General features: G+C 50.3%; 1 protein-coding gene across 1 annotated transcript in view; it reads right to left on the bottom strand.

The window, feature by feature from the left end:
- Positions 1 to 735: 735 nt before the first annotated feature.
- Positions 736 to 27,621, bottom strand: part of Snd1 (staphylococcal nuclease and tudor domain containing 1) — a 417,500-nt gene continuing 390,614 nt past the window's right edge. The window contains exons 17-24 of the mRNA XM_076862188.2: positions 16,082 to 16,270; positions 10,005 to 10,146; positions 6,640 to 6,763; positions 5,771 to 5,840; positions 4,561 to 4,674; positions 2,787 to 2,990; positions 1,443 to 1,487; positions 736 to 1,333 (exon numbers count right to left, since the gene is read on the bottom strand). Of these exons, the coding sequence (XP_076718303.2) occupies positions 1,268 to 1,333; positions 1,443 to 1,487; positions 2,787 to 2,990; positions 4,561 to 4,674; positions 5,771 to 5,840; positions 6,640 to 6,763; positions 10,005 to 10,146; positions 16,082 to 16,270 (954 nt within the window). The 3' untranslated portion in view covers positions 736 to 1,267. The remainder of the gene's footprint in view (positions 1,334 to 1,442; positions 1,488 to 2,786; positions 2,991 to 4,560; positions 4,675 to 5,770; positions 5,841 to 6,639; positions 6,764 to 10,004; positions 10,147 to 16,081; positions 16,271 to 27,621) is intronic.

Genomic DNA, 27,621 nt, shown 5'->3' with positions numbered 1-27,621 from the left:
GGTAAGACCTGACACCAGGTTTCATGAAAGTTCATGTCCAAGACGGGCAGGCATGGACACTGGATGTCCTTGGTGGTGACCTTAGCCTTTCTTCTTTCTCACATACACATACAGCTTTACCTTCCTCCCTGGCATTCCCTACATATGACAGGGTCCTCACTACACACCACATGGCTGCCATAATGGGTCTTCTCCCTCATGGGTGAGAAAAGGAGATAGTGTGGAGCACACAGATCTCCTTGCTAGGGTCCTGGACCTTTCTCAGAGCAGCCTGTCCTTCCAGTTCTGTTTTCCAGTGAAGGACAAGGGGGCCTTGTTCTTAAAGCACTGTGTACCCGCCTCAGCAGGAACTGGGGAATTCATCTCACTGGTTACCCAATTCCCTTTGGGATCCTTGCTGGGGACCAAGCAGGACCTGCTGTAGTACAGTCAGCACCTCCCTGCCTGGGCCTGCTATCCAAGATTTTCTGAATCTCTAAGGTTCCTGAGGGCAGATACGCATAATGAATCAAAAAAGACATTTAGTCTTCTGTATGAAAGTCATACTGCCAGGGGTGGCCACCAGGTCCCAGGAGTTGCTGGGGACCCTATGAACTGCCTTACTTCCCCAGTGGGCTGTGCTTTCAGGAGTTGTAGCCAGGCATTTGAATGACTAGTTGGGGGTCATTTGGGTGTCCCAGTCTCCTCCTGGCTGGGGCTGCTAAGATCCCAGGCTCTTGGCACGACAGTGAGGGCTGCAGACAGCAGGTACTATTTTATTGGGCCTTGAAAGCTTTAAATACAGAATGGGGTGGTGAGGGGGCAGATGTGGACACGCTGGCATTTGAGAGTGGATGTATCAGAGAAATCACATAATCAACAGTTGGACAGAGCTGGGGAAGGGCAGTCTGGGGTAGAGGTGGGTGCCAGCTGGCAGCTGGTCTTGGACATCAGGATTACCCCCTTCACTAGGACAAAGTCATTCATATTTCTTCCTGATTTGAGGACAATTTTTTAAAAAACCACAAACCCCCAAATAAAAATATAAAATCGACTGGGAGAGACTCTGGACAGCAGTGCTGTCATCCCAGAGGAGGATGGCCTGTCCCCAGCAAGACTCAGGATACCCTCCTCCCCCAGCCCTGATGTCACCCTATGAGACATTTCCATACATAGAAGCAAAGCTGGACCAATCTACACCCCTCCCCGCAGGTCTGGAATTGGAACACCCTCCTGGCAGAGGAAGAGTAATGGCGTGAGCGGTGCTGGGGGCCAGGCACAGTTCTCCTCAACGGCTGTAGCCAAACTCATCGGCATCATCAGCTCGGAAGTCTCCATAGCGCCACAGGTTCAGCTGCGAGAGGGAAGAGAACATATCTGTTCAGGATGTGAGACCAGCTGGGACTCACTGGGCCAAGCCTCTCAACCCAAGATGCCCAGAGGGTACCAAGGCAAGAACTCACCCTGGCGCTCTTGGCCGATTCCTGGGCGTTTAGGTACTCCGTGATCTGAGGGAAAGAAAAGAAGGGAGCAGTTAAGACAGGGGCGTTCTCAGCTGAGCAGCCAGAATGACCCTGCAGATAGATGCTAGGTCAGCTCCATGCCATTCAAGGACTCAAAGCCCTCCAGGAGTCCCAGTTCCCAGAGTAAGCACAAACAGTCACAGAGGTCTCTGGGTTCCTTAACTCTTGGCACTGGCTGTTCCATATGCCTGGAGCGCTCTTCCCCTGAGGTCCATTTGGCTATCTATCCTGTCCCAAGTTTTTTGATAAAATATATCTTCTTAATATGGCTTCAGATGACTCCATTTAAAATTATACGCCATTATGCTCCTGATCCTTTTAGTTTCATTTTTTTCTTTTCCTTGTATTTATCTATTAACATTGTTTAATTTACTCATATTTGTTTTTATTTTTTGTCTCTTCATGCTTGAATGTAAGCTCCACAGGGCTGATGTTGTCTCTTCTCACAGATACATGGGAGGTCCTCAATAAACATTTGATGAGAAAATGAATCAATGAATGAACATGTGGTGGGTGTCTGCCTTAGGGACTGGGGCCAAAAGAAATTCCTAGATGCCAGAGACTTTATGGGTGGCTACATACAGGGACATTAAGATCTCCATTTCTATAGGGAGACTTTAGCTAAGTCTTAGGAGCCATCTGAGGAAACTGGGGAGTCTCTGAGGGGAGGGTGGGAGGGGTCTGATTTTTTTGAGAGACAGTAGCAATTCATACAGGTTTCTTCTTCCAGAGACCACTGATGTGCACAATCAGTGCCCCTCATCCAACACCACCAGAGAAGCCCATGTAAATGGTGAGTGCCAGGTCCTCCGTCGTCTCCCAGTCTTAGGACCTTTCCAGGGACACTGAGGCCTTTAAGAAGTGTTGTGATAGTCCTTGTGGTGCTGCCTCCTGGGCAACTCTGACTCTGGGTGGCCTTGGGTGCTAGGACTTGGGTGTTGTACATTACGAAAAAGTAAGAGATTGGCAGAGACAGTGAGATAAGGCTTTGACCCTCTCTTACCCCTGGCAAGGCTTTCCAGCATGTCACCTGGGGGTACATACAAAGGGAAACTTTCCGCTCCAGTTTGCATTCTCAGCCAAGCCCGCAGCCAATTAATTTGGGATGTAATTAGATTTTTTTTTTTTTAAAACCCCAATAAACCCAAATCCATTATGTTTCCCCAGCAGGACCAGCAGGGTGGTAGATTCCCTACTTCCCCACTGGCTCTGGGTGCAGCCCCCAGTCCCCTCATCTGTGATGATGGTGGTGGAGTGTGGGGGGACACTCTCTGTATCACTTACCACTTTTTGGAACTGTTTCTCTTTGCGCACCTCCACCATGACCAGCCCCTCCTTCACCAGGCCCAGCCCCACATCACCCTTAGAGTCAGCAAACTGCAGGGTGACGTGGGGGCAGCCGGCACTCAGGTGTTCCACGTTGAGCAGGCACTGAGTGTTCTGGATATCCCGGACCACACTGTCCACGGCGTCTGTGCGAGCATCCTCCTGGAAGGGCCCCAGCAAGTTAGTGAGAGTGAAGGAAAACTAAGCAGCCACTTGGGCTCTGGGTCTTCCATGGACCTCCAATAAAACAAGGTTTGCAGGGGCCTGGTGCCCTTCCTTTTGGGTCCCATCAAGGGGAACAGGTACTGGACAGGCAGAACCCCCTTCCCTTCACTCCAGGAATCTGCACATAAGCCATTCTATCTCGTACCTAAGGCTCCCTCCTACCTATCCTGTGTCTCTGAAGAAAGTGTCTTTTCCTGCCCCAAAGTAACCTCTGCTTGTAGCTCTGGCCCCTCTCATTGCCTACCTTCTGCAGTGTCTTACTCCAGCAGTGACCGCATCATACCCCTGGTTTTGTTTTTGCTGGCATCTTGGGCACTTGTCACCCTCTGTCTCCCTACCCTTTTGACTTTCCTTCACTCATTTTGTGATACTCACCCTCAGTATCTTCTGTGGTTTCTCCTTTTCCCTTAGCCCATTTTACAAAAAAAATAGGAAAAAGTCACCAATGCTAATTCCCAGCTTCCCCTTTGCTTCTGGTACCCTGCCACGGGTGGCAGCACCAGCCATGCTTCTCACACTCTTGCCCTCCTCAGAGATGAAGTCTCAGCCTGTTGGACCCCCACCTCCCACCATAGGGAGTGGGATGTCGTACATTGGCTTTCCCATTCTGGAAACCGAGGGCCATCTATGACCCTGAGCACACGTCTTCCCCTCTCACAGCATATTCTTCCTCTGGGCTCCTTGCGCTCAGGTGATGGGAATGCCAATACTCCGAAGCTTCTCTCTACTTTCCAACACACCCTCCACATACTCACTCTCCCATGGTCTTAATACTCAAACCCATAACTCTAGGTCTTCTCTCTTTTTTATATGGAAAACCACATATATGCCTGGAGGGCAGCTTCTTTTCCTTTCCCCTTGGCCAATAGCAACTTGTCCATGTGTGGGAAATCCAGTTCGTCCTAGATTCCTCCTTCCCTTATACCCCCACCCCTTTGATGCAGTTATGTATCTAAGACCTGTCCAGTCTTCCTTCATATCCCCACTTGATGGCCTTGGTGTGGCTGTTACTGTCTCTAACCCGGACAGCTACAATTATTCCCTACCACTCTGCCCAGTCTCTCCCATCCACAATGCCACCAGAACTAACTTTCAGAAACAGATTTGATCATGTCACACTCTGACTGAAAATGCTGCCATTCCCCCTCTCACCCACAGTACAAAGAATAAACTGTCAGGGCAGAGGAGACCATGGTAACCAGGCCCTCACTGATCTTTCCCTTCTCATGTCCTGCCCCTACCCAAGGCTCCTAGGATCCATGTTGGTGGCCTCTTCTTTGCCCCCATGCATTCTGGCTCACCAGGCTTCCCCATTTCTCTAGTCCCAGCTGAAACACTCTCATGTCATCTCTTTTGTGGTTCCTTCCCACAATTTTCATAGCCAATCACTCCCATCTCCTGAGTCCTATCACTAACAATTCTTTACTGTTTTCATCTTTTCCTGACAGCCTGGGGAGACTGTGGCAGTTACTGAGGGGACAGTCTGTTTGGAAGGAGGAAGACTCACATCCTGGGGCACCTGGATGAAGGCAAAGGCATATTCCGTGGCTTGAGCTGGCAGTACACGAGTGCTGAAGGCAGGGGGCAGGGTCCCCAGGCGGGTGGATGGCAGGATCTCTCTCTGCAGAGGAAGCACCAGGCCAACAGTATAACATATTCAATGTCCCCTTGCTCTCAAGGACAACCCTCTGTGACAGGCCTCTGGGAATTCCAACTCTGGGTCTTCCCTGCTGGCCCCGCAACTTGGTTCTACTTAGCCATGCACAGCTGGTGAGCCCTGGAAGCACAGGTCCTACTGCGCAGGCAGCCAGCGGGGAAGCTGTGACTCCTGCCCTCTCACTCTGGGCTTGGTTCTGGCACACTTAGTGGTTCTCATTAATATAATCATGGTGACAGCTGGACTCCACTGTTTCCTTCCAATGCTCTTCCCTCTGTGGGGCTCCCTAACTATTACTCCACGAAGTAGGGGGATTCTGGAGGTGTGCTGGGGAACATACTGAGACAGGGTCCCTGTAGTACATGGGCCTGCCCCTGGTTCTGGCCCAAATGGGTGGGGTCACCCCAGTCTGGCAAGACCTTTTCCTGTGTGTGCCCAGGTGATAAGTGGGGAGCATGGCCCAGCTCTGGGCTCTCTGTTAGCAGATTCCCCATGCTCATCCTTGAGGAGGGTTCGGGAGGAAAGTAAAAGACCGCAGTCACACCCCAGAAGCACCATGTTCCTTGACGGTATCCTTTCTTCTGCCTGTTGCTAAGTCTATAGGGAATCCCCCAGAGACTGTTCACAGACTCCCAGGACCAGCCTAGAAGCTTTTCCTCCCATGGGTATCCAGGTGCTCAGTCCTGTGACTGTCCCTTCCCAGGCAATTGGCTTGGGTATGTGTTGGGGATCTATAGAAGGAAAAGCCTGGCTCAGCAGGCGCACCAGGAGCTACAGGATGTAAAAGGCCTTCCTGTGCTATAGAGGCCCTGGGCGCTTCTTCAGGTTAGGCAGAAGGGAAAGAATGGAGGCAGCTGGGCCCTCATCCTTGATGGGGGTGATTGGTGTGGGACACTTAGTGCTTCCAAGCCTCTGGCCACAGACATCCATTCTTCCCAGTCACTCAGAGCTCTGTCACTAAGCTCAGAGGGACCTCAAGAGATCAGATGGATTTTGCCTGAGGGGCTTCTGTGTTGATGGTCCCTCCTTGGCTCCTCCTCCGTGGGCCCCCAACACTCACATTGCCGTAGTCGATGTAGAAGACATGTACTTTGGCAGGAGACTCAACTTTCTCTACTCGGGCGCGGTACCTACAATGGCATCACAGACAGAGCTCAAGGGACAGCCTTGAGGAATTCGGTCCCCTGGGAACTTGGGGACATAGCATTTCCCTGCCTAGGATCTCCTGGTGTTGTCACAGAGGGCAACTCCTGGCCTCTATGGAAGCCCAGCCTTAGGGTGCGGTGGACACCATCTAATGGAGTCAGAGCAGAGCTGGAGCGCAGGAGGGAGAAGGGAGCATGTGGAGCAGATTAATGTGTCCTTGGGGCATAAAGCAACAAGACTAATGACTAGATTGATGTCTGCTGTTTAAACCCAGCACACTAAACAGCAGCTGTAATTAGCCGGCAGATCTGTCTGGGAGGCCGCACCAGGGAACACATCCAAGTCACTTCGTCACCCTAGGAAGACCATGGGCCCTACCCTTGGTGGATCACACATCATGACCTTCTTCTGGCCTGTGAGTGCTGTAGCTCATGTCCCAGACAGCAGAGGTGGAGGGTCAGGCGGCTGGTCTGGGCTCAATGTGAACCCGCCTCCACCTCACTCTTGTGACATCATTCTTCCCTGAGGATGAGGGCTATGTTGGAGAGTTCCAGCTAGCCAGGCAGCACCCACCACGGCATTCCCCAGGAGAGTGGGAGGGATGCCACTTCATCTTTCAGAGGCTGGCTGGACTATAGGGACTCACAGGGACACCCCGAAGAGCTGGTGGACGCCATCACTAAAACACTGATATCCAGCTATAGCTGTACAGGTCTGCACCCCAGGACAGCCTCATTTTTCTCCTCATTAAGGATCGGTGCCTTGCTGGTCTGGGTGACTTACCATTCTCCATCTACAAATTTGGCAATGCAGAACTCTCCCCGGCGGGGAGCATAGGAGCCCTCTACAGGGGGATGGCTGGAGATATCATTGCGCATGTTCTCCATCAGCTTCTCCAGCTGGGTGCCTACAGGAGGAAGAGGGTAGAGAGTCCTAGCTGTCATGTTTTGCTGGAGCCTCATCTTGGGACTAAGTAGGGTGTGAAACTCTGGAGTATACCACAGCCTGCATTGCCCCCAGCCCAAGCAGGGCCTCTGTAGTCCCCATTCAAGATACTTCATGCTGTCCATCTTCAAACATGGGACACTTGGGGCCTTGTAAGAACACTGTCTTCCAGGCTATTGGCCGGGACTGTGGAAGCACTTGGGAATGTGCTTGGGCTGTGAGTGAGGAGGTGCGAAGGGGAGTGGACAGGAGCAATGCTGAGCCAAGCAGCCTTCTCCACAGCAAGAGCTGGCCAGCCTGGCCCCTTCCTTCAAGGGCCAGATCCTGGCCTAGGCCACAGAAGCATGACTGACAGAAGCTACTCTGCCTAGCATCTCCTGGGGGCAACAGAAGTGAAGAAGGATGGGTCCCATGAAGCCCTGGACAGGAAGAGGACTCAGAATTGAAACCCTAAAAGATGAGGGTAAGAATTCTTGAAGCAGGGTCCAGAGCCCCAACTATCAAACTGGGCTGCTCTGACCCTTGTCACTTTGTGAGATCCATGCTGAACAGAACTTCCAGTGTTGCCAGGCTGGGCTCCTGCATGCTGCCTCCCACCCTTGTGACTCCTTTCAACAGAGGGCAGCGAGTCCTCTGCTGCTTGTCTATAGGTTTTCTGTGACAGTTTCACCACCTGAGGCCTCCTTAGTTTCCCTCTCTAACTTGTTCCTGTTGTACCCTCCCTGCCCCCACCGTGCTAGGTATCCGTCCCCTGTGGTTTCTACTTTTGTGTCCCTTCTGGCTTTGATTCTATCTCTGTTTAGACCTTTGCTGCCCCTCTTCTCTCAGAGTTGAAGACTGGGCTGTGGACGTGTGGTCTAAGTGTGGGACCTTTCTCTCTCCAGAGCCGAAGGCCAAGTTGTAACAGCAGAACACATGTTTATTGTTGTTACACTCGCTACCATTGGCCCTATACATTCCTTGTCTGTGTTTGTTTCTGCCACTACACTGTGTGTTCCTTCAGGGCACAGAGCCTAGCTCACTTGTTTCTGTTTACTTGCGTAAGGCCTAGGAGAATCCCCAATGCATGCAGGGTGCTTAATAATTCAACTGCACTGAAAATGATCTCTGCATATGCACACAAAGACACATGTTCACTCTCAGGCTACCACACAGCTTCAGCCCTAGCATTCACATGACTGTGTGAGCACAGGGACTCTTAAGTAGCGCAGATCCCTCTCACCCCAAAGGCCAGGCCTCTGTAAAGTCACACGCCAGGGACTAAGAGGAAGCCTCTACATCTACAGGTTCTCCCTTACTTGCTCTACTTTAATTTTCTTATATTTTTTGTTTCAGGGCAAGAGAAGTAGGCTGTTGCCCTCTGTGAACAGGCAAAACCTTCTGGGAGGTCCTTACACAGAGCTAGTTGATCATTTGCAACCTGTGTCGATGCTTCCATCAGATCTTTCCTGAAAGTGGGCTTTAATTGAGAGAAGGGGGAATAACAAGAGGATGTCCCCAAGGAGATGGACAGTTCCCTAAGTGGGAGCCTATGAGTCTATTTTCATGAGTTACATGGAGCCACCTGAGGGCAGCAGGGTCTTCTCTGAAGCCCACCACAATCCACATGGCATTACAAGAAGCACCTCACTCTTGGGTCTCCCCCTATGCTCTGAACACGTGTTTTTCTCTTTTCCCTTATTTTCTGCCTCAGATAACATTCCCTTTAGTATCCTGGTTTCCTAGAGCTGCTGGAGACAGGAGGTGGGGTTTACTGTGGCAGGGCGGCCACAGGAAGACTTGTTCCCTCCAGTGTTGCCCCCTGGAGACTTCAGAGTTGTTATTCACAGTAGGTCCTCCAACCTGGGGCAGGCTGGGGAGTCCGAGTATCCTAGGCAGGGTCTACTCTGAGCTCCCTTCCCGCAGGGTCTCTGAGGGCCTGGCTCCTTGGCTAATGAACAACTCTGATTCTTCCCTAGAAACACACCACAAAACTGGGTCTTCCCTGCCATACAGCCCAGACCTGGAGGCTGGCTGCTTCCTGGGTTCTTTTCCAAGGCGATTGCTGGGCCAGCTTTCACAGGATTGTGGTCAACCTCAAGAGAACCTAATCCCGAGGACTTAGCCACATCTCTACCCTCCCCCGTGTCTTTCCTTTCTAAGCAGAGCCAGCCCAAGGCCAGAATTGGTGAAATGACATTGCCACAAAAGCAGCTGCCTAGAAAATGTCATTAGAGGGGAAGTAGCTGAGACGAGACTCTTGACAATCTGGAGTAGGCCTGGGTGTGGGGGCAGAGTCACATCCCGCTATCTATGGGGCTGCCCACTAAAGGTGCCAGAGACATCTGTAGCCTCCTCTGCCAAGGATCTAATTCCTTGGACCCAGAGGCAGTTCTAAGAGCCTTTTCCTCTGCTCCCAACTAACTTGATTCCCAGCACCAAGGGTGGGGGTGGGAGGGGTTGGGGGAGGTGTGAGAAGAAGCAGAAGAGAAAAGGGGATGGGGAGGAAAGAAGAAGTGGGAAAGTAAAGGGGTAGAGATGAAAAGTGGGGCCAGCTGCTGACTGAGCCATCTCCACTGCCCTCTGTCCTCCAGAGGCCTGAGGTCTCTGACTAGGGGACTGGCCATAGTACATAGTCCTCAAGCACAGGAGGGAGGAGAGGGTCCTTCAGAAAGACTGCCAGGGGATGACTTCCCCTAGAGCCTGCCTGTTGCCATGGAAACTAGCCACCACTCCAGCTATGCTAACCTCTGGAGAAGGAGAAGCCAGGCTGTCACCTTCCCTGGGAAGTTGGGGGTGGGGAACTGAGCCATACTGGCTGGTGCTTCCTGACTACGTACAGAAGATTTTCTCCTTGCTTCCTGACAGACTTTGAGGGCTACAAATCCTCATGCTCAGCCCAGCCAGGGGTGTCTGGAAGCAAAACCATTACCTAAGAGTCTCAGAGCACCACCCAGACAAATCCGTTATCTCACCCGTCCTCAGAGGACCTGTTAGCCTTGCCACCCCCTGCCTCCTGCCCTGTCTATTCCAGGGCTCACTTGTACGTTCCTGAGATGAATCTTGGGCCCAGGGGGCTGGGGGTAGGGTAGCAGAGGCATAGGCTCTGCAGGGGAGTCTCCTGGAACCTTGGGTTGTGCTCTTCCCTCCTGCTGAAGGGGGGCTCCCTTCCTGAGATGGCTATACCATGCAGGAGCTGAAGCCAGAGGTGCTGGGTCACTCACCTGTCTCCACATCCTGCACATAGAAGTGCAGGTCATCAGTGATCTCAGTCACAAATACAGGCTTGTAGCTGGCAGATCGCTCCTTTTCCTCCAGCACAGGCATCACCTCCTCCACCGGCTGCTCCTCATAGTGGGCCCAGACCTGCATGTGTAGGCGGCAAATGGGAGGAGGGAAAAGGGATGTCAGAGGGCACAGGAAGGGGGTTCTGGGCAAAGTGGGTAATCCTGGGTGAGTGTAGGGGTCACTGTGGGGCACTCAACTCACTCTGGGTGGAGCCCCTGGAGCCCCCACCTCTGAGGGGGATGGGTGGGCTCTGGGCAGACATCAGAAGCAACTGGGGAGCTCAGCAAGATCCAGGGACCTATCCCAGGCTTACCAAATTAGGATCTGTTAGAAGGATCCTAGATAGTCAAACAAGAACAAGACCAGGCTCCCAGGTGGTCCTTATATGTATCAGGGTGTGAAGACCCCCTCTAATGAACTGCCTTGGCTCTGGGCTCCCCAATAGGCCACCTCTAGTGTCCCAGGTCTCCATCTCCCTTCCCACAGTGCTCTGCAGGGTTGTCCAACTCTCCAGGCTCTCCCACCTGCCCAAGGCCATGGGCACTCCTGAGACATTGTAAGCTACCACCTTGGGCTCCTCACTGTGCAAGAAGGCCTTTCCAGAGCAGCTTTCCTTTGCTCCACCCTCCTCACCTCCAGCAGGTTGCTCTGATCTCAGCTCAGAAGCTGGGCCACCCCCTCCTTTCCCTCCCCAAGCCCTGCGCTGTCAGGGCTGCAGTGGCTCAGAAGCTGATTCGACGTGACAGCGCATCAAGTCCAATCCTGCGGCCAGGAGATTATCCAAGTAGTGAGGCCTGTCAGAGCAGGGGAGGGAGGTGGCTTTCCAGCTGAGCAGCAGCAAGGGGGTGGGGAATGAGGGGGACCAGACCACACATGGGGTCCCACAGACACATTCACAGAAACAGGGGATGATCCAAGTGTCAGCTGAGAACTTACATGCTTTCTAGTGCCAGGCGTCATTCTAAACATTCTCCAAACATCAAGTCAATTAATCCTCACAACAACCCTTTGAAGAAGTATATTATCCATTTTATAAATGAGAAAACTGAGGTATGGACTTGACCAGAAGCAGTGGAACCAGAGTTGAAACATAGGGAGCCTGGACCTAGAGGTCTTCCAGGGGCATTTTGGCACTGACTGAGCATCCTGGAGGGAAAAGGCAATGCTGGGCAGCGGGAAAAGCTTAGGCAAGAAGCCTCTTGCCCGACTGCTGTTGAACTTGTGTTTGACTTTGGTCAAGCGAGGTATGCTCTCAGGGTTTCCTTTGTTCCCTTGTAAGATTATCATGCCATCAGTGAGATGGTACCTCTCAGGGGACATGAAGACTCCTGGGTGACCTCAGGAAGCAGCTGAAGGGAACAGATGCCGTGATTAAGAAACCTTTTTGGGTTACACCTCAGAGCCCACACTTCTGCCCTTAGTGTGGCATGAGTGTATTCTTCCACTAGAAGGGGAAGAAGCAAGGGCCTGAGACCAGAATAAAAAAGAGAAGACTTTGTGCATCCAAGGGAGGATGCTGGAAGCAGCCGAGACATAGAGATGTCACACAGCAGTGCCTTCCTGGGTGGCATGCTGTGGCCTCTGCTCTGTGGCTGGGCTCTAATGCAAAAAGCCCCTTACCTACTTTCTCACACTTCCCAAGCTCCAGGCACCCCAATGCCTGTCCCCATCACCACTACCACCTTTCTCACCACCACCTCCCAGAGACTTCTGCATTCTCCTGCTTCCAACACGCTCACCCCTGTTCAGCCACAGTGGAGGAGATAAATAGCAGGACTTGAAGCCAGTCTCACTTCCATTCAGATCCTGCACATTTGGCTTAATCCTTCAAGGGCTCACCTGCCCATATGTAGAGGGGCCTCTAGTTGGGGGCTTCTCTATGAGAGGGTTTTGTGGGGGATAGTCATAGAGGCTTCCAAAGCCTCTGTCCTGGTAGGTCTGGGGCTTTCCTCCCAGACCCCCTGGTTGGAAGTTCCAGTGAGTCATCTGTATCAATTCTGGGCTCCCAAGTCCTCTGGAACCCTTGCAGCTCTAAGGATTGATGGGACTCAAACTGCCTCTGGGACAAGACTGTCAGCACTACCTTAAATGGGCTGGAACTGAGCCCTGCACCATTCATTCCACATCCATCCTTCCACAGCCCTCAGCTCACCCACCCCTCCATCTCAACTCTCCAGGGCTCCAGACCACCACAGCAGGCCCTCAGCTTGGTAAAGAATCAGGGCACTGCAGTGGCTCCCAAAGTGGGCCCTGGGCCTGGGCAGCCTTCAGGGGCGCCTTCCTAACCCCACCCTGCTTCCCTTTGGCTGTGGGGGAAGTGCTCTTCAGCTGTGTAGATGATTTGGGAACAGACTGACAGGGTGAAAGCAGAAACTGCTAATGACTCCTCAAGTGAAAGTGCCTGGGGCGATAGGAAACAGTCAGGTCTCTCTGGGAAGAAGGTGGAGCCTGGATGGGCTCTGGTGGGCAGCAAGCTGAGGTCATGAATGAAACAAATATAGCCTCAGGAATGGCCCTCAGCCCCCGTGGTGATGGGGGTGGGGGAGTGCATACTGTACCTGTGTAGTAAGAACAAGGAGAGCAAAGTGGCACCAGCCTCACAAAGTGGCTGGGTCTGAGGTGGTCAGAGGCAGCCAAAGGGCAAAGATGAAGAGCTATTCATGAGGAAGGGAAGATGGTGTAACTTGGCCCTTCTGACCACGGAGCCTTGAGAGCTTCTTCTTGGGGGAAGAGGTGACAGCTCAACTGGATGTGGTGGACAGTGGGCCTAAGCAAGCTGTTAAATGTAACTTGGCCAGTGGCTTCTTGAGAGACGCCCGACAAGACACTTGTTTTAAGAATCCCCTTATTTTAAAAGGTGAAATGTCCTCTTCCAGACCTCTACGGGGACAGTGAGGAAAACCCAAAGACCTTTTCCAGAAGGAACAGCAATTATGCACAAACAGAGCTGGTGCCTTAGGGCTTTACCCTAGACTCCTGGAAGGAGCAGCTAGAAAGAACCCCTATGGCCAAGGTGCTGAGCCTGGGTTTGCACTAAGCAGCAGGGCCCAGGGGTTCTGTGAGACCAAGCATGGAGTGGGTCTGCCACTGCTGTTAGGTCATTTCTGGGCCACATTAATGTGGAGAGGTCATGCCAGCTCTGATTTATGGCAGGGTTTGTGATTAGGTTGGAGAATGATATCTCTTCTGCTTCAAGGCTGGGGCCAAGATGAAACTATGTTTTGAGGCAGGGCATGTCCCATCTGCTCCTAGAAGCTCTGCCAGGTAAGTTCCTGTCTTGCTCAGGTCCCCTCTATATTTTAGGGGTCCTTAGAGTCCCTATCCTTAGGGAAGGAGTTTACTATGTTGGGCACAGGCAAAATTGGATCAGGACCGAAGCAGAGGTGGTCTCCCCTGGCCCTTGGCCACCGCCTTCCTTGTCTTCTTCCCCTGGGAGCCCTGGGTCCTTCTTCTGGCAAGAGATGGGGAATGTGGGGATGTATTGGTGGGAGTCTTTCTAAATCCTATTTAATAATGCTACTCACAAGGCTCCAGGGGTGGGACTGGCTTGGGGCCAGGGTGGTGGAGGCCTTCAAACCCACAGCAAGGAAGCCAAGCTCAATAAAAGCCAATCAATGGCCAATCCAGCCTTGTCAAGGGCCCTGCTGGGCATGAATGTGTGTGGGCGGGAGAGTCTTAGTCTGCCATTTGTGGTCCCTGGGATCTGCCCAGAAACCTTAAGAGAGAGGGGGAAAGAAGTCTCATCAGTCTCCTGCAGAGAAAGGGGAGGGCCCTACCTAGCCTGGTGGTTGAGGAGTCACCCTTAGGGAGGAATTAAACCCAGCAGGGAGGCAGCTAAGTTCAGTTGCTGGGACACCTGCACTGTCAGGTTCCCCTAGACAGACATACTCACTAATGCATGCACGCATAATCACATGGCCCAGAGAATTCTGCTAGTGCCTGGTCTCACCAAATCTCATTACCCTTCCTTGGTTAGCTTGCAGGCACAGATGCTTAGATGATTCTTCCCCTATCCCCCTTGGAAAGGAGGCCCTCATGGGGTCACAAGTGGGGCAAGGTCGTATACACCCGAGATACCCAGGTTATGTCCCCTAGATGAACACCAAATTCTCTCATCTGAGTACAGCCAATGTGGGCTGTTACAAGGCTCTACCAATGCCACCCTGGGGCACCAGCCCCATCAGGAGCCAGCCTGGGTTCCTTGGGATCCTTCAAGCGGGCAGAGATTTGCAGAAGAGGGACCCAGGAGGCAGGCTGGCCTAGCACTGAGAGCTTTGTGCTGCATTTTAATTGGGCTGGAATAAAAACATGCAACCCATGTAAGTAATTAATCACTGGTAATTATTCCTTAGCGTCATCAAGTGGCACCAGTGAAATGACAGCTTGGGCTCTTCCAGACAAATTTACTGTGTAGTAAATAACGATGCCCAGTTTAGCACCTGGCAAGGAATACACACTTCCCTCTTAGGCCAGACTCCCCTTCCTGTCCTTTGTGCATCCCTGTCAAATCTCTTCTCTTAGAGGACAAAGGATGGCCCATATCTGAAGAGGTGGCTTTCAGGGTCAAATGAGTTGTCATTTGCTGAGTAGCAAGAAAGCAGGCTCAGGGCAAAGGTGTCTTTAGTTCAGGGTCTTAGATTCTGGTACTACAATACTGGCCCTAGTGGCTTCTCTTCTGTGAAGGTTCAGCCTTATAACAGGCGGTCATGGCACCGCCTCACCCCCATCTCCCTGCAGCAGGCAGAGGACATGGGGGTGGCAGTCTTAAGTTCAGCTGTCACAAGCAGGAAATCCAAGAGGAAGCGTGTGACTCCCTTTCTGTAGGAGCCAAGGCAGCCTGCTTTCATTCTTTCTGGGAAGACAGGGTTTAATGTGAGCAGGAGCTGAAACAAGGACAGAGGAAATCCTCTTCTGAGCCTGAACTCTCAGCAGCTAGCTTCTCTAAGGCATGGATGGACAGCTTCTTCTACCTGTCCTGACTTTCTAAGCCAACTTTCTCTGGAGTCTGTCTTACCTGTGTCTCCTGAGTTGCATGTCCAAATTCCTAGGGGACAGAAGAAGGCAGACCCAGAAGGGAGATCTCTTAGCCCAGAAGGAAAAGAGAGGTCCTGAATAAGGAGGAGCTACTCTGGGCTGGGGAAGAACATAGTGCCTTCAGGCGCCCAAAGCCCCCAACTCCTTTTGGCAGGTGTCTGGGCTTTGGCTCTGGAAAGTGAGTTTTGAGCCAGATGGCTGCCCCATAGGGAAGGAAACGGTTATTCCTAGAACAAATTTATGGCTCAGCACCGCTGTCCCACGAAATCCTCCTCAAGCTCTGAGAAGCACTGAGAAATTGGTGGCCAGCTGATTTATCCCCATTATGGGGGCTGGGCTGTAAGTCATTGGAGACAGGCTAGAATGGGGGTGTTAAGCCTGGCTCCCATCCCCAAACCACTGAGTTTCTTAATCATCAATTTGTTTCCTAAAGCTGCTTTGTGACCCACCCCCCTTGTTTCTTCAATGCAGTGTCTGCAGAGACTGATGGGCTGTAAATCTGCTATTCTAACAGCTTTATGCATCTCTTGGGGCTGCTTCCCTGCAGGGCGATGTGAAGGCAATTCAGAAGGGGATGGCAGTGGGCCTCACCTTTCCCCAGGGGGCACTGATGGAGAAGGGTCAGGGCTGGGAAAAAAGGTGGCCACAGGTTCCTCTTCACAAGGAGCTCCCGAGTTATTTCTCCCACTGCCCCAAAGTCATCGTTCAGTGTTCTGCTGCAGGGCTACCTGAGCAGGCCTGGAGATCACTGGGGATCTCTCAGGCTGGCAGCCCAGGCCCACCTCAGGTCTGCAACAGGCTTATGGCCACCTAAACTGGCAGTCTTTCCCTTGAATGTGTGTGGCGCCTTGGTGTGAGTTCTGAAATCATCACCATCCTGGGCCACTTGGACTGTTCTCTGGAGGCATACCTATGGAGGTATGGAGGGGAGGACAGGGTGAGAGGGATTACATGCCAGGACAGGTCACCATACTCGTACCTTCTCTTTCTTCTGCTTGGCGGCCTCCTCAGCAGACAGCAGGGACTTGTAGTAGGCACTGCGCTCGGCAGTGAAGTGGACCTTGGAGAGCGCATGCTCCACCAGCAAGACGGACAGGTTAGCGCCATCCATGTGCAGCCAGCCGATGAAGTTGCCAGCTTTGTCCATGCTTTCTACCTCCACCTCCACCTGGGGACAGAAAGATAGGTTGTCAACTTGTGGGGAGAGTCCTGCCTGTTCAGGGGTTGAGTCTGCAGGGGAGCACAGTTTGCTGAGGCAGAGGGCTTCCAGGTCCTGGGCAGCTGCCCCAGAGAAGAAGAGCAGGAGGGGCCTGTGGTTTCCATGTGCTTGAACCCGTCTGATACCTCATCACTTCACTGACTCTCCTTGTGTCGTGTGTGTGTGTGTGTGTGTGTGTGTGTGTGTGTGGGTAAGGATCAAGAGTGAGGTAAGCAGCAGATGGGGCATGGCTACACCTCACTCTTCTTCGGCATCTACCTCAGCACTGCACTAGGAAGACAGGCCTCAGGGAGCAAGAAAATCCCGAGGGAGGACACTGTTCTTCCTGCAAGAACTGAAAGGATTAATGTTTAATGAAGGTAATTAAAGTAGCTTCGAGAAAACCAGGAGAGAAGAGGATAGGTGAGGCAGGAAGATGTGGGCAGAAACTACATTAGGACACAGGAACTGTAAGGGGGCAACCCCAGCAAAGGGCCATCTTTGAGAAGGAGCAACTAGAAGGGCATGGTCACTGCCAAGCCTGGATCCTGGGCCATGGACTGTGGCTGAACCCCAGAATCCTCAGGAATTCCCACAGGGTTTAAGGGTTCCCTGCTCTTGTCACTGAGGGACCTACCCCAAGGCCCCCAGACCTGGTTCTGGTTCTGTTCGGGGTCACATTCTTTGTGGTGGTTGATCTGTCCCCACCATGGGAAGCCAATTGTCCAGGATAAATTCCTTCCTTGATTTTCTCCTGACCTCTTTCTTTTCCTACCAAAGGGGCCTATAAAAGCCTTTGCTGCTAAATGTAAAAACTTGTATTAATTTAAACGGCTTCAAGCTCGATTAAGCAATAAAATGAATGTCTAAATACCTGGGAATTCTCAAAGTCTGAGCTGCAGCCAGTGGCAGAGGGCTAGAAGTGATGAGGGGAGGGGCCAGGACATGTCAGTGACATGGCTCCCCAGAAGTAGACAGAGGTAGCTGGGGGGCAAAGAGAAGGTAGTGTGGAGCAGAGACTTCCTCCCTCTTCCACACCCTCTTCCTGCTTGAGGCCCACAGCCAAGTCTTTAAGTGGAAATGGGAGCCCAATACTCTCTGAGGTTGGGGTGTGGAACAGCAGGGGTTTGCAAAATATTTTAGGGTCAGATTAAGTCTGATTTGTTGATTTTGTAGGGGGAAACCAAGGCAAAGAGAAGGAAGTGGAGCTTATAAGGGGTCTGGTCCACCACAGGATAGACTGCTTCTGAGCAGACAAGTACTCAGCTTCCACAGACTTCCTTCCCCCAGCCACACTCTGGGGCCCCTTTCCTGCTTTCCAAGGGGGTAATGATGGCTCCTTCCACCATCCAGACCCATGGGGTCTTTCAGGTGACTAGCAGAGCCTGGGTGAAAATGCTGTCTTAGAGGGCTCTCCCTATCCCTGGTTGGGCTGAGTGGACACAAGGCCTGCACCACACCACTGGGGGAAAAAGCAGGAAGAACTATCATCTAGTGCTTGTAAAGGCACAAATGGGATCCTGATTATGTGGGGGAAGGACAGGTGGGCAAGGCAGTGCTGAGAGTTCAACACCAATCTACCTTGCAAAGGTTCAGGGCATGGCAAGACTGAACTGCCTGCAGTGGAAGGGTGGGGAAGTAGGCGCTTAAGCCTGTAGTGGTGGGGCAAAAACTGCAACAAGCATGATGTTACTTAGGAAGATGGTCTCTTTGTCTTAATTTGCTAAGCTTTGCCACATATGCTAAGGCCAGAAGCAGTAGGTCCCAGAAGAATTTGGGGGCGACAGTAGAAAGAACAGAGAGGCTGCTTGTCTTGTGTTTTAAAGCTCAGGAGACATATGCCTGGCCAAAAGCAAATGAGGTTGGTTCTCAGCCAACACTGAGCTCAGGCCCACACCAGTTTCCCCATTCTCCGACCTCTCCTTTTCTACTGTTTTTAGTAGCCAAGTGTCCTTTCTCTAAAACTGAGGATGGCTGCCCTGCATGGCCACATGGCATCGCTCCACGGCTAGCAGGCCCTAGGCAGCTTGTGCTGTGAGGTGGGCCAGAGTGGCTCTCTGCAGTGGGTTGCTGGGATTGATGCAAGAACCTCAGAGATGGGTTGCTGAGGCAACCAGACAGGCACAGTCTCTCTCATCCTGTAAGATGCCATGCTAGGGCCTCACTCCACATGGCAAATCCAAAATTGACACCGTGTTCTCTGAGGCCAGAGACTTGCCTTTCTCCAGGGCTCACACTAGAAAGAACTCACGTGGGGCCAGCCCTGCCAGGGAGCTGCGGGTTCTCCTTGGCAAGTGAGCTCCGACTTTACACTGCCCCAGCCCTCCCCGCCTGCAATCCATGTACTAACTTGGGCTTGACAAGTCCCGTGGCCCAGCCAGTAGCAGAGAAAAGAAACCTCTGGCCTTGGGCACTGTGCTGCCACTGCATCCATCTCAGGTTGCCCAGGGAGATAAAGCTGTTGCCTGTGGGGCTCTGCTTCCCCTTTCATTACAGCTGCCATTGCTACAGTAATTTCTCAATCAAATGAAGGCTCTCAGGGGAAGGTAACTGGGCTATTGTTTCTGCTGGCTCCTTTGTCACTGGGCTCCCAGTTTCTCTAGCTAACTACTAAGTTTTGTCCACTCTCATGGACACATCTTGGCCTGGATGGATGTGGGAATTCAGTGACTTTTCTCTGACTCCAAGAGAATTATGGGAGTTGTAAGCAGAGGAAACTCCCAGGTTGAAACTTGTGTGCATCCTTCACGGTGTCTCTTCTTTATATTGACTGATGGTAACTTGTGGCTTCACTGTAACATTATGTGGATCTGTGTCTGTAGGAGCTCTATTTCTGTTTAATGCTAAAACTTTCCTTTAACTAAAAACACTATGAGCCAGGCACAGAGGTACCTGCCCAGCTACTCAGGAGACCAAGGCAGAAGGATCACTTGAGTCAAGAGTCTGAGGCCAGCCTGGGCAACCTCGGGACCCAGTTTCAAACAAAACAAAACACCCTGCCTCAGTGAGATCTACATATACACAGACACAGTCCATTGTTATCCATGGTAGTTGTGCTCTATATAGTGACCATGAACACTGAATTAAGGAATACTGAACCATCACTCCAAGGGGAAATACAAAGCTGGGGTTCCTGGGAGCCTCTGGTCACACTAATTTTGTTAGATGATTAGTATAAAACCTTGTTTTAGATGTGCTTCTGTTTAAAAGCCCTTATTTAATATACAGTTGATGCACCTATACTGAGCTCAAAGCCAGTAGCTTGATAACTTAGGTCAAGCTTGAATGAAGCTTGCCTAATGCAAACATTTTCTCCTTAGTGCACACCCCAGCCTTGGAGGAATGCTGTAGCACTGCTTGCTAGGTACCATTTTAAACTACAAAATAATCAACAAAAAGCACAAAAATGCAAAAAGCACAGCACTAAATAGACCACAAAAAGGACACATTTACATTCTGATAGTTGTGACAAGAAGGTAGAGAGCTGCCCTGTTCAGCCTGAGATGCAATGTGCTTGCCAAGTGATTAGTTTTATGCCACTCTGTGTATATCCACAAGTGATCACAAAAGCACCACAAGAACTGATCTTGGGTTGTAAAAAAATTTTACAGAGTGTGTGAATTTCCAAATATTTAATCTATAAATATCGAAGATCAAGTATATGTAGGTATATATAGAGAGTCATTTCTTACAAGTCACCTTAAACTAAAGACAAGAGTTAGAGGAGGCTTATTCTTATCAAATATACACAAAGCCTCTTCTTATCTGGCCACTATGAGCATTAGTTGAGATACTACCCATGGAGTATTGTGTAAACTGCAAAGTGCATCACATATAGTCACTTGCATAATCAGCACCTTGAAGCACTTCGGAAGAGCTCTAGACTCAACAGAGGAAGGTCTGCTATGATGGCAGGTGACATCAAGAAACTGAGGACCTAGGTGACGACCATGGGCTGCAAGAAGTCTGGCAGTGGGCATCGTGTGTGTGTGGGCATTTGGTGTGTACACATGTGGGTGGACATGGCCATGGTGGTGCCACAGAGTAAGTGTATATGTGTGTACACAAGGAGTGTCAATAATGATTAGTACACGTGCTGAATCTGAGACTAGACACATAGTTCTAGGGGAGACAAGAACCTTCCTGAGAGACCATGAGAAGGGGCAGGTGGTACCACCCTGAGGAAGTGGTATGGCAGTAACTGATTCCCACCTGCCTGAGCTCCGGCCAATAATCTAACTTCTCTGTATCTGTTTACTCTGCTGTAAACTTGGGAATGCAACAGGCCTACCTCAGAGAATTTGTTATGATGATTAAATGAGCTAATAAAAATAGGTTAAGCACGAGAAGAGAGTTTGGCATATAAATGCTTCATCATGATGATTAATTTCTTATTTCCTGGTAGGGGCACTTATGTCCAAAAATCTTCATTCGATTATTAGCTCCATGGGACAGGAAGCTTGTTTTTTTACACATGGAATCTTTTCCAAAGCTGGTGTATGCACTACCTGGGTCGCGAGGGGGTAGAAGGTAAATGGATTTGAGTTAGGTGGATTGCATTGTAACTTTTAGCTTTAGTTGTGAATTCTGGGGTAGATCACATGATTCCCTTAGACTGCTTCCTTAACTACAAAATGAAGAGAGGGTCTTGTGTATTAAGGAGTGATGGCATATGCCTATAATCCCAGCTACTTAGGAGATGAGGCAGGAAGATCATAAGTTTGAGGCCAGCCTGGGTAACTTAGAGAGATCCTATTTATAAGTTAAATAAAGTAATAATAATAATAACAATAATAATAATAGGCTGGAGGATATATCCTAATGAAACAGCAACTGCCTAACATGCAGGAGAACCTAAGTTCAGGCCTCGTTAACACACACACACACATGAAACTGCTTCCTCTTCCCATCAAGCAACGCCAGCAGCTAATGGCTAGATTTGCATCTCCAGGGTGGTGACCTCCAGCAGCTGCCAAGCAGTGCACTGGGGTCTTCTAAACAGAAGTGACCAATCCTTGCTTCAGGAGTCACTTCATTCTCCTTTCATCTTGAATAGATTTGGTTTCTTACACCCTGGGGTTCTCATACAAAATACAGGAGTGGAGATACGGCAAATGAAGGTAGATAGGAAAAGCTGTGGTTGTGTGACTGTCCCCACACTCACATGAACCAATCACATGCCTTTCTGCCACACCCGGGTAGGCAAGGGGCAGCCGCTGGACATGCTGGACCTGGTCTGTCTGTGGGCTGGAACAGCCAGAGGGCCCTGCTGCCTCAAGGTGGGACACATCCTCCTGCTCCCAGGCACATTAATGTGCCACTAATGAAATTGTTCTGGCTTATTTACCAAATTAATACAAATGGCACAGGCTGTTAATTTGCATGTCTCCTAATTACTGAGGAAGAGCTCCTCGTGGCCAGGCAACACGCACACCTCCACACCCACCCAGCCGGGCTGTGGGCTCAGCCTCCCCAGTTGAGGCTGGGCTAAGAAGGGGAGAGGACAGAGGAGAAATGGAGCATCCCCCAGCACCACAGCTGAGCAAGAGGAGGATGGTAGTGGCCAAGAACTTGTGTTATTTCCTAAAGCCCCCTTTTCGATGACTTTGTGCCCTGGCTTTCAGAAATATATGCTTAGCCCTTCTCCAACCCCAACTTGTTTCCCTTTTCCCCCATGTCTGGATCCTGTCCAGCTCCTTAAAACAAGAGCTACTTCAATCAGACGGCAGTGGGGGCTGAGTCACTCTCCCACTCTAAGCTCAAGGCACATTCCCTGCCGGGGTGCAATGCGGACGGGGGCCTCTTGGGGTTTGCCAAGGGGTGCGGAGAAAGGAAAAGAAGTAAAAACCAGGCAGGGCTGATGGTTTTATAAATGCAAACACTCTCCACTTCTCCTGGCCCTCCCTAGCCAATTAGCCTTCAGATTCTGAAATCTTTCCTAAAGAGTGTGTGTGTGGGGGGTGGGAGTGAGGAGTCTATCGAAGAGCTCGGCTATCAAACCACAGAGGAAATTCTGCCCATGCTGGGGTTCACTTAGCTGCAGACCCACATCCCCCTCCTGAAGTTTTCTTGGTATCACAGTACAGTAAGGATGCAGAGAAGAGAGCATGCCAAGGGGCTGCCTCCACTGAAGAGACAGCTTGAAAAGACAGCCAGGGGCACGGAGGGCAAGAGAATTTAATAAATGCAGAATAGGGGAAGAGAGTGGGGGATCCATTCTCCAGATAATGACTTGCCAATAAATCCAGAAAAGGGATTTATGGGGGATTTACTGGCAATGAGCAGTGCCCCTTCTTCCCATGTACCAGCCTGCCATCTACGCAGGAAGCCTGGGGCAGCACAAGAAATGACTGAGCCTCTAGCCAGCTTCAGCCCCAGGGAAAACAGCTGTGGGGGTGCTCCCTGCCACAAGGAAGTGGGCAGCCTCAGGCAGGGCAGGATCCCAAGCAGCACAGGACCCCCACCTTACCCTGGTGATTCTGCAATCTGTATATGGGGTAAAAATGGGAGCACATATCCCACTTGAATCAAAGTGTGAAATATGATATATCAAGAACTATGTAATGTTTTGAACAACCTACAATAAAAATTAATTAAAAAAAAAAAAAAAAAAAAAAAAAGAATTCCAGTGCAAAGTGGGGTGGCTGGGGACAAGTTCTTCCAGAGGGCAGAATATGAGTGGTCAGGGCTGGCTCTGAGGAGGTGACACAGGGTTGGGGGAGGAGGGATGTCAGGCTTTAGAGGCAGAGTTTCATGCTGCTAGGTCATATTCCTGCTTTCAAAACTCCCCAGCCATCTGCAACAAGAACAGCAAAAGGCTGAACAGGCCAAGGAACAGGAAAACCCCTTGGGTTCCACTGTAATCCGGGTACCAGCTCTAGCTCCCACAGGCTGGGTACCTCACACCTGTGTTGAGTTCAGTTTCTTAATCTGTAAAATGAAAGGTAAAGCGTTTCTGAGGTTCTCTCCACTCTGAATTTTCCAAGTCTGAGATGGGGGAGTTGGTGTTGTAACAGTATGCACAGGAAGCTGTGACTAGGAGTCCACCAGAGAAGAAAAGTAATAGGTTATATGAGGGAGAAAGGCAAGTGGGGAAGCCCTGCTGGCTAATCATCAAGCTCAGGAGGGGAACAGGCAGAAGGAGAGACAGGGAGTAGAGAAGAACTGAGTAATGATTTGTGGTCTGAGGCACTCCAGATTCTCTCAGAGTGTAACGGCTTGGATATGGATTGTTCCTACAGGTTCACATGTTGGAAGCAGTATTAAAAGAGGGCAAATCTTTAATAAGTGAGGTCTTGTGGAAGGTAATTAGAGCATGGGGACACCACCTTTGGAAGGGACTGATATATAGAATCTCATAGAAATAGGCTGTTATAGAAGGCTGAGTTAGCCCCTCTCCCACTCTCTGGCTTCCTATCTTATCTCTCTTGCAAGTGCTCTGGCCACGTGATGCTCATCACCATGAGGCCCACACCAGAAGCCAGTGCTGGTACCTGCACCATGCTCTGGGACCTCCCAAACTGCAAATGAGAATAAATCCATTAAAAAAAAAAAAGTATCCAGGGTCAGGTGTTCTATGATAGCAACATAAAATGGAGGTGTTACCAACTCACTCATCCTATCCATGGCCTTTTGTGAGAAAGCATGAGTAGTGATCCAGAGCACCCAGAGCATAATGGAAGTTCTTTCCTGCCATAAAGGGACCCATGCCACAGTGCTGGGTTTTCCACCATCACTGACGTTACACGGAGGCTGAAGCTGCTGCCACAGCCAGAGCTGTGAACTCAAAGAGACACTTCACCTTAATATAGTAGCAGTTTAACACAGCCAACTCATCCCCTGCACTCCAGGCCACACGCACACACAGATTGCTTTCAGAGATGATGAACATTAACACAACGCAATTAATAATGCAATGCCCCCAAGCCGGGAGGCAGAGCCTATGAAATGCCTCTTGGGCCTCATTATTGTCAGTGCCAGTGGGGAGCAGGCAGCTGCCTGATCTTCTATGTGCTACTGGAACAGCATGGCTCCATCCACCCAGTGCCTCTGCTCTGTTCCCCTTCACCTCTAGACCAGATGACTTTTCCACATCCAACTCATGGAGTAGATTACTTTCCCAGAAAACCTCTTTTCTGACATCTAAGCACTTGCTCATGCCAAAGCCCTAGGAATGCCTGAAAGTCCAGCCCAGGTTGGCACATGAGCAAGAGGAGGTTCCTACGGATAGAGAGCACGTCTGGATGATGAGTGAGATGGGTCAACTAAAGGTTCAAGGCTTTTTTTCCTCTCTCCTTGAAGCCCCTTTCCTTACTTCAGGGATGAGGGGTAGGATGGCAGGGAGGGGGCAGCCTCTGGTCCTGTCTGAGGCAGACAGGCAGCCCAGGCGATCAGCATTGCTGAGTCCGCTGGGAAATGCAAGCTTGCTGACTCCAGGCCTTTGCTAACTTAACAGAGTTTACAAACTGACGCAATCTGTTCCTTTGGTGCAGACAATAAGGAAGGAGGACTGTTCATCTTCCCAGGAAAAGCCCAGCTGGGGGCTGAAGGAGAGTTAACTCTCTGTTCTCTGAGGTTCATGCAGGAATATAGCTGAATGGGGGTCAGAGTCCTTTCTTAAGAGGTTCATGAGTGGGAAGCAGGCTTTGTGATCTGAGTGTGGGGCATGCCTGAGTGGCCCAGCTCCTCTTGTGCCCCCTGGATAATATGAAAAGAGCAGGTCTAGCCAAAAAGAGTTAAAGACTGCTTTCTGCCTGGTGCTTCCAGATAGCATCCTCCACCCCAGCCCTTGATTAGGCCAGGAGGTCAGCCAAAGAGGGTGCTCTTCCAAGCCCAGCTGGAGCACCTTCCCAGCTTCAGGGCTACACCTGCCCTAAAGGGATGGAGCTAGGGGTTGGTTGTTTTGTGGAGAGCAATCATACTGATTGTTGTAACTCTCTGAGGTTACCAAATCTCTCATCTGGTCTGAAAGTAATTGAAAGTTGACCCAATTGTCCATTTCAGGTCAACTTCAAATGGCAATTCCCTTTGAGGTTCCTGCTCCTGCATAACTGACCCCAAAGCCTTTCATGGGTCCCAGTGCTGACTGTGCTGTCCTATGCATTCTGCTTGGCTGACCCTAACTCTCAGTCTCCTTCACCTGAACCACTGTGGGCAATGTCACTATGGGGATCCACACTTTGCTGTTCAGAAGCACTTAGGTAGGCACCCTCAGTTCCTTCTTTCCCTTCTAGTTCTTTTGGAGAAAAAAGAAATTAACTGGGCTCTAGGTCTCACTTTCTTCTGCTTCCTTGGGCACCTCTGTCCATCAGTTATCCTTTGACATTATCTTTCTAATCATTCTTCCCACCATCATCCACCTTTTTGCCTATGAACATCCTGCCCATCTCAGAAAACCTTGCTTTGGCCTCACATACCTCCATGTCTGCCTCTTCACCCAAAGAGTGTTCTGTACTTTCCCAGCCCCCTTTCAGTCTGGTGGAGACAGTTCCCATGGTCAGTGCTCCACTGTCACTATTACTTCAAAGGTCACTCAGGACTTCTTAATTGCCATTTTAATAATTTCTTCACAGATTTCATCATTTTTGACCTTTCAAATGATCTGACAAAGCTGAGTACCTCCTTATCCTTTTTGAAAAAAGTTGAGGGCTTTGTTATTCTGTTATTCCCAATTTTGGCTCTGCCTCCCTGCCTTTCTTAGTCTTAATTGTGAATTCTTCCCCCAACAACATGCCTTGTGAATATGTATATCCCCAGGGGCCATCTTAATCTTGCCTTCCACCATTGGGTAACAGGATGCCACACAACTACTTCTAGTCCAGATCTTCCATTAGAAATCAACACCAGGTTAATCTCAACTGTAATGAGCCTAACCCTGAATCCTGTACTTCTAACCTCAGGGAGTAGCATGGCAATCACCCTGGACTTCTCATATACTCACGGCTGGTCTCAGGCTCATATCAATTCTACTCTTCCTTCTTCTTTACTTTTTTTTTAAAAAATTTGTTTTAATTAGTTACACATGACAATACAATTCTTCTTCTTTACTCTTACTGTTATTCTTGAAATTCAGGTTCTAGCTGGTGTCTTTGCCAATCTTGCCTCTAATAGCCCCTCCATGGTCCTGTAGAGTGTGGTTTATTATAGGCAGTGTGGTACTCTGGTTAGATGCAAGCTCTGGAACCAGACCATCTGCTTTAAATCTTGCTCTACTACTAACTAGCTATGTGACCTCAAATAGGTTACTAACCTCTCTGGGTTTAGGTTATCCTATTTGTCAAATGGGTACAGAAATGAATGACACCTCAAAGGGTTTTGAGGAAGAGTAGGTGAAACACCTAAGGAAAGCCTGGCATATAGTTAAGTGCGCAATAAATGTCAATTAAAGAAAGCCTTATGTGATCATTTCATGCTTTTGCTGAAATTCTTTCCTTGCTCTCTGCTTAAGTTCAAGTTCCTCAGCAGAGCCTGAGCTCTTTATAACTGGGCTCTTGCTGCTTATAGCTTCTACTGTTCCAGCTCTCTTTATTTGCTCTTGTCATGAAAGCATTTGCTGCTTCAAACCACTGTGCTGTTCCAGGCCTATACATGCTATTCCCTTTGGCTAGGAAACTTCTACTACTTCACCTGCAAACTTCTACCCAACTTACCCATTAAGATTCTACACAGATGTGATTTCACTTGAACCATACCAGTATTTACTCAGAGCTTTTCCCCACAGCATTTTGTTCATTTCACAATTTTAGTACTATAAGGGGCTTTAAAAAAAATATATATATATATATTTGCAATGCTTGGGATTGACCTGGGCCTTGTGCAGGTTTAGCAAGTGCTATATGCCCCTGGGCTGCATCTCCATCCCTGAATGGGCATTTATTATGGCACTTGGTAAGAATTCAATAAACAGATGATGAAAGGTCTGAAAGGTCCTAGGTTTCCCCAGACCACAGGCAGTGAACTGGGAGAAAGAAAGTTCCTGTCATTGGGCAAACACAGTAGCACAGAGCTGAGGAGAGAAGGCTTGAGAAGCCCTCTGCGGAGGGAGGGCTGGCCCACAGCTGCCCCTGCTTCAGCAGCCTGCCCACAGGAGCCCAGAGGGGCCGGACCTGGCCTCAGCCAGGGCAGCCGCACTGATGACTCAGGCAGCCAACATCAAGAGCAGAAGGGGCTGTTCTGCACTTGGCTTTGCTTGCACGAACATTAACTGGAGCGAGGATGGATTCCTCTATTTATCCAGGCATGAGTGCAGCCAGCAGCTGTGAGCGCCCCCTTTGTCTCTTACCATGGACCCTGCAACAACAAAAGGTTGAGGAAGAGCTACC

This window comes from Callospermophilus lateralis, chromosome 1 (genome assembly GCF_048772815.1).
Source record: "Callospermophilus lateralis isolate mCalLat2 chromosome 1, mCalLat2.hap1, whole genome shotgun sequence".
NCBI lineage: Eukaryota > Metazoa > Chordata > Mammalia > Rodentia > Sciuridae > Callospermophilus > Callospermophilus lateralis.
The sequence above is the reverse complement of the archived record's forward strand: the minus strand, read 5'-3'. Positions and strand labels throughout refer to the sequence as shown.